General features: G+C 40.6%; 1 protein-coding gene across 2 annotated transcripts in view; it reads right to left on the bottom strand.

Moving 5' to 3' along the window:
- The window catches only part of RFTN2 (raftlin family member 2), a 187,127-nt gene that overhangs the window by 49,269 nt on the left and 131,858 nt on the right, over window positions 1-6,000 (bottom strand). For both annotated transcript variants that reach the window (XM_068100423.2, XM_078769512.1), the window contains one exon: window positions 4,347-4,455. In XM_068100423.2, the coding sequence (XP_067956524.1) occupies window positions 4,347-4,455 (109 nt within the window). The remainder of the gene's footprint in view (window positions 1-4,346; window positions 4,456-6,000) is intronic.

Below are 6,000 nucleotides of genomic sequence, written 5' to 3'. Positions count from 1 at the left end.
ATTTTGAACGAAAAAACATAGTGAACCTGACTAGTACATGAAGGATGGAGCAGGTTGCGATGCCTGCGGAGCACAAACCTGACAGTTTATAGTCGGGCCGTGAATCAAACCAAGACTAGGCAGTTCTACCGCAAGTAAGCTACCTCTGCACCATCCTGCCCGATGCACTGCTGATAAAATTAAGATCATATTCATGTAGCCTTACATTATTAAAATGTTGTTCATGACTTATGTGCCGGTTTCCTCATTAAGTACATCTCGTATGGCATACAAACAGTGTATATACTTTGTCCGGATTCCGGACTGGATTCCTTGTCTCTCACCATGTGGAATAAATGGATGAACAAGGAAAGATTTTATATAGAGGGCAAGTTTACATTTGAAAGAAAGGAGATTACAAGATGATCTCAGAGGAGTATTTAAGGTAAGAAGGGCTTCATTTAATTTTTTTTATTGATGCACATTGCACATATTGTGTTGCCTTACGAATGGCCTACATAAAAGCACTCTATGGTGAATAAAAGGAAAAATAAAAAGGAGTTTGTTATAATTTTAATAGGGCTGGCAGGATGGCCTAGACTCCAGACTCTAGAGTCTAGAGGTACGCACACTCTCCTCTGTCACCCCGTCTGTCGGCATTAGTTGGTGACGTAAACGATTAAAATGTGACTTCAAGTCCTCAGCCTTCCCTCCCTGCCCCCCTTTTCCCAACTCCAAGGTATCAAACCCCTCGCCTAAACACCAAGTCCTCAACTCCCCTCCAATCCTAAAGGCTTCAATTCCCTCCCATCTTCAAGACTCCAAACCCCCTCCCCACCCACACCACAACTCCTCAACCACCGAGAGCCCTAAACCCTTCCGCCTTACCACAAAGGCTCAACCCACCCCCCCCCCTCCCAACTCTATCCCATCTTTGCACACCCCCCACTCCCAACCCCAATTCTCTGTCCTCCCCTCCACCCTTGGCATCCCCAAATTGATCATTACATATTTCTTCATCACCTCATCAAAACATCAGAATATTTAACCCTTTCCTCTACCCTTATCACGCGATCACCGACTTCATAGAAAGCCATGATCGAAACAGCATGGCTCCTAAATGTCATGGCCTATCGCGGTCAGCTGTCCAACTTACAATCCCGCGAGATACGCGGAAACCCCGTGGAAATGCAACTCCGAAATGATCATGATATGAGCAGCCAGCATAATTGTGCCAATAAACGACCATAAACCAATTATCTTCTTCCTGATGAATATGCATATTACATACATTATTAAAAGTAAATAATGATGGATCTTTTCTTTCACAATCTTGAGAGATTCCTGGAACTCCAAAGATCTTTATAAGGACGTGTTTTATGGTCCCTGGTCAAGTCGTTTAAGAGAAAATAGTCAGAAATAATAGCACAGGCCTGTGGAACCTCCTCGATAAAAGCCATTGCTCTAGAGTCTAGAGAATGCCGCATAGTTTTTTTTATTTTTTTATAAGGCGACAGACCATTGCCTCGATCGCTCCAAAAATAAAAAATAACCCGGGTTTGAAGAAAAAATGTGCCCACTACCTATGTGCATATATAATACATTGTGGTTATATGGCTCGAATATATTCTAATTGCACTGGCCCAGAGGCTGACACCAGAGGCCTGAAGCCTAAGTACCAAAGGCTGAGGCCTATACTTACTGTGGCCTTCACAAGGCCTGTGGTGACTATCAGCTCTAAAATTTAGATATTTGATGATCCTTATAACAGTTGCTTTAGTCATTTCACACTGAATGGAAAATTTATAGGGAGGGCATGGCGATTGTGAATATGACAGCTCCGCAGATACATTTTGCTTCGCATATCACCAAAATGGAGGCCGTATGATTTTTCTGGTTACAATTGTGGGTGGAGTCAGGTAAGTTGTCCAACCAATAGGTGGAAAGGAGCGTTACACATGGACGGACGGATGAACAAGTGTATTATTATATAGATATGAGAGCACATGTACGTACAACCTTTTCAATTTTTTTTCACATATGATTCTGGAGTTATCAATGCCAAGAGGAATTACGGCACAGGCATGCAAAGCTGAGGGGTCTCTTTCTATCATATTTTGATTAAAAGTAGTTTAGATGTCCTTTGAGCACAGATCAATCGACTTTGAAGGAGTATAATTTTTTTTAATTTATCAAAAAGTTGACTGGAAAAGATTATTTTTGAAACAAGTGTTACAAAATATGGGAAAAGTGTAATATCGCATCATCTCTAACATCAAGAATATGGATTTATCTTCTTTAAATGTTCCTCATCGGCCACTTCCTCACCTCCCCCCCTAATTCTTTCTTCTGGCAACCTTTATCCCACTTTTATCTCACTCCTCCAACATTATCCTACCCTATTTCACCTCCCCCATCTCAGTACCTCCTGCTCTTTATGCCAATTTTGTTTTTTCCTAATTCAGGAAAATTTCTTCCCACCACCGACGGTACATATTATGTAGATGACACCGAAGCAAGAAGCTCAGACCAAAAATATTTAAAAAAACATTACCACTTCTTAATTTGTCCTATTTTTAATTGGGGTTACAAAACATTACCCCTTCTAAATTTGCCCTATTTTTAATTGGAGTTACAAAACATTACCACTTCCCAATTTGCCATATTTTAATTGGGGTTAAAAAACATTACCACTTTCCATTTTGCCCTATTTTTATTTGGGGATAAAAAAGCATCACCACTTCCCAATTTGCCCTGTTTTTAATTTGGGTTAAAAAACATTACCACTTCCCATTTTGCCCTATTTTTAATTGGGGTTAAAAAACATTACCACTTCCCAAGTTGCCTATTTTTAATTGGGTTTTAAAAATATTACCACTTCCCAATTTGCCCTGTTTTTAATGGGGTTAAAAACATTACCACTTCCCAATTTGCCCTATTTTTAATTGGGGTTAAAAAACATGACCACCTCCCAGTTTGCCCTATTTTTAATTGGGGTTAAAAAACATTACCACCTCCCAATTTGCCCTATTTTTAATTGGGGTTTAAAAACATTACCACTTCCCAATTTGCCCTATTTTTAATTGGGGTTAAAAAAACATTACAACTTCCCAATTTGCCCTATTTTTAATTGGGGTTTAAAAACATTACCACTTCCCAATTTGCCCTATTTTTAATTGGGGTTTAAAAAACATTACAACTTCCCAATTTGCCCTATTTTTAATTGGGGTTAAAAAATATTACCACTTCCCAATTTGCCATGTTTTTAATTGGGGTTGAAAAACATTACCACTTCCCATTTTGCCATATTTTAATTGGGGTTAAAAAACATTATCACTTCCCATTTTGCCCCATTTTTATTTGGGTTAAAAAACATTACCACTTCCCAATTTGCCCTGTTTTTAATTGGGGTTACAAAACATTACCACTTCCCATTTTGCCTTATTTTAATTGGGGTTAAAAAACATTACCACTGCCCATTTTGCCTTATTTTAATTGGGGTTAAAAAACATTACCACTTCCCATTTTGCCTTATTTTAATTGGGGTTACAAAACATTACCACTTCCCAATTTGCCCTGTTTTTAATTGGGGTTACAAAACATTACCACTTCCCATTTTGCCTTATTTTAATTGGGGTTAAAAAACATTACCACTGCCCATTTTGCCTTATTTTAATTGGGGTTACAAAACATTACCACTTCCCATTTTGCCCTATTTTTATTTGGGTTAAAAAACATTACCATTTCCCATTTTGCCCTATTTTTAATTGGCGTTAAAAAACATTACCACCTCGCAATTTGGCCTATATCACAAAAATTACGGTGTTTTTAAAAGATTGTAAACGACTCGTAGTGGATCAAAATAGGTCAGGCATGGAGTTGTATGGGAATGGAGGGCAAACGAGCAAATAAAGTTATTTTAATGTGGGAAGTTTACTGGACATTTTAAAGTTTACTGTACATAAAATCCTTCACTTTGGAAAGACATAAAGGTAAAGTTTGTTGTATATTATCATCGTGATCTTTGTATTTAGAGAGTGATAGCATTACAGATTTAGAGAATGATGCAGAAAGAGAGGTTCCAGAGCTAAAATTAAAGAGTGACTTAAGTCCTTTCAATCTAAGCCTGAATGTTTTTCCTTTTAAAAGAGGTGCTCAGTCATCCTCCAAAGACACACATCACTTGCTGCAGCAGGGAGGCTGAAGAAAATAACCTGAAGGATGGCCGAGTACATCATACTGGCAAATCAAGAAAGGACATGAATAGACATGACAAACAATATGGAATTCATACATCCATGATGACATACATATCGTACATGATTGAAATCCTGTTTATGAAATATAGCAGTCTTAATATGTCTGACCTTCTTCATAAACGATTTGATGGCCTCAGCAGAAAGAGCTAGCCCGGTGAGTGGACACTCTTCCACCACAAGGTGGTGTCTCTGTGGTGGTTCTTCTCTATTCACTTGCCTGAGAAGAAATACCAGAAAATGGTAAGCAATCTGTATCGGTATATTAACTTTTCCAAGTAATTGGTCGATATACAGACTTGGCATTTAATATGGAATATTTTTTTTTTCTTGACGGGTTTACTTTCTGAACTCAGTATATCAATCTGGTGAGTTTCTTTTACCCTTCGGTGATGTCTTTGTTGAAAGAACCATGTCACTGATTGTCTTTCGCAGCAAGAAGTCAATAACAGGATTATATCACAGGTGGCGTGACAAAATGTAGGGACAGGTACATTTGACGATTGGCTTCACAATCGGGTATATAAGGGTTGTTGCATTCTGTATTAGTGGAAAACAACTCCTGCACGTCCACAAAAGTTATTGCCGCTTCCTCTGGAGATGGTCCGTCAACTTGACAATGCTGTTTGTCATGGAGTGGTGGCTTTACGAAATTCTGGCATGAAACAGCGTGCTATTGCTCAGCAGTATGGCATCACTCAAGGTCAGGTGTCAAAGATACTGAAACGAAATGCTCAGAGGGGTGTCCCTACACCAATACCGAGGCCAGGACGTCCACGCAGAACCACAAGGAGAGATGATCGCCAGCTGCACCGGTTAGTCTGCAATGGCCGTACTAAGTCAGCTAATCGGCTTAGGGCTGAGTGGCAGCAACTGACAAATGTGCCTGTATCCAGAAGGCTAGTCAACCAACGACTGGTTCAAGCAGGCTATCGTGCCAGGCGTCCCCTGAGAAAGCCACACCTGACCAGACAACACAGCCAGCGCCGATTGCAGTGGGCCAGAGAGCACCGTCAATGGCAGCCAGGACACTGGAATCACGTGACCTTCAGTGACGAGTCTAGATTTCTGGTCTATTGTCAAGATGGCCACGTCCGAGTGCGCAGACAAGTGCATGAAGCCCACAACAAAGATTGTATAGTGCCAAGAGTCCAAGCTGGAGGTGGTGGGGTGACCGTTTGGGCTGCTTTTCATGCAGGGGGCAAAACTGACCTGGTTGTTCTGAATGGAAACCTGAACCAGTTCAAGTACAGGGTCATTCTGGAAGAAACATTGCTTCCATTTGCTCGTGCAGCCTTTCGAGGAAACTTTGTCTTCCAAGATGACAATGCACGGCCTCATCGTGCTCGCATGATCCAACACTTTCTTGCTGACCGTGGTGTAGAGCATATGGAGTGGCCTGCCATGTCCCCGGATATGAATCCGATAGAGAACTTGTGGGCAGAATTAACGCGTCAAATCGACAACTTGGACCAGCAGCCTACCTCTGTGCGTGAATTGCAGCAGACTATTGTCACTGCATGGCAAGCGATTCTTGTCCAAACCTTGGCAAATCTCGTGAACAGCATGCCTCAACATGTACGTGCTCTCCTGAATGCTCGTGGGGGTTACACGAAGTACTGAACTGTAATTTTACTGTCCGTAAACCCAGTCATAATTTAGCTTTTGTTTTTGTTGAAAAATGTTTTGGCTCATGTGTAAAATAAAGAGATACTTCTGGAAAACGTACAGACGTTTAACACAGTACTGTCCGTGAATTGAGTTC

This window comes from Myxine glutinosa, chromosome 1 (genome assembly GCF_964187855.1).
Source record: "Myxine glutinosa chromosome 1, kmMyxGlut1.1, whole genome shotgun sequence".
Lineage (NCBI taxonomy): Eukaryota > Metazoa > Chordata > Myxini > Myxiniformes > Myxinidae > Myxine > Myxine glutinosa.
This window is presented reverse-complemented; position numbering and strand designations above follow the sequence as displayed.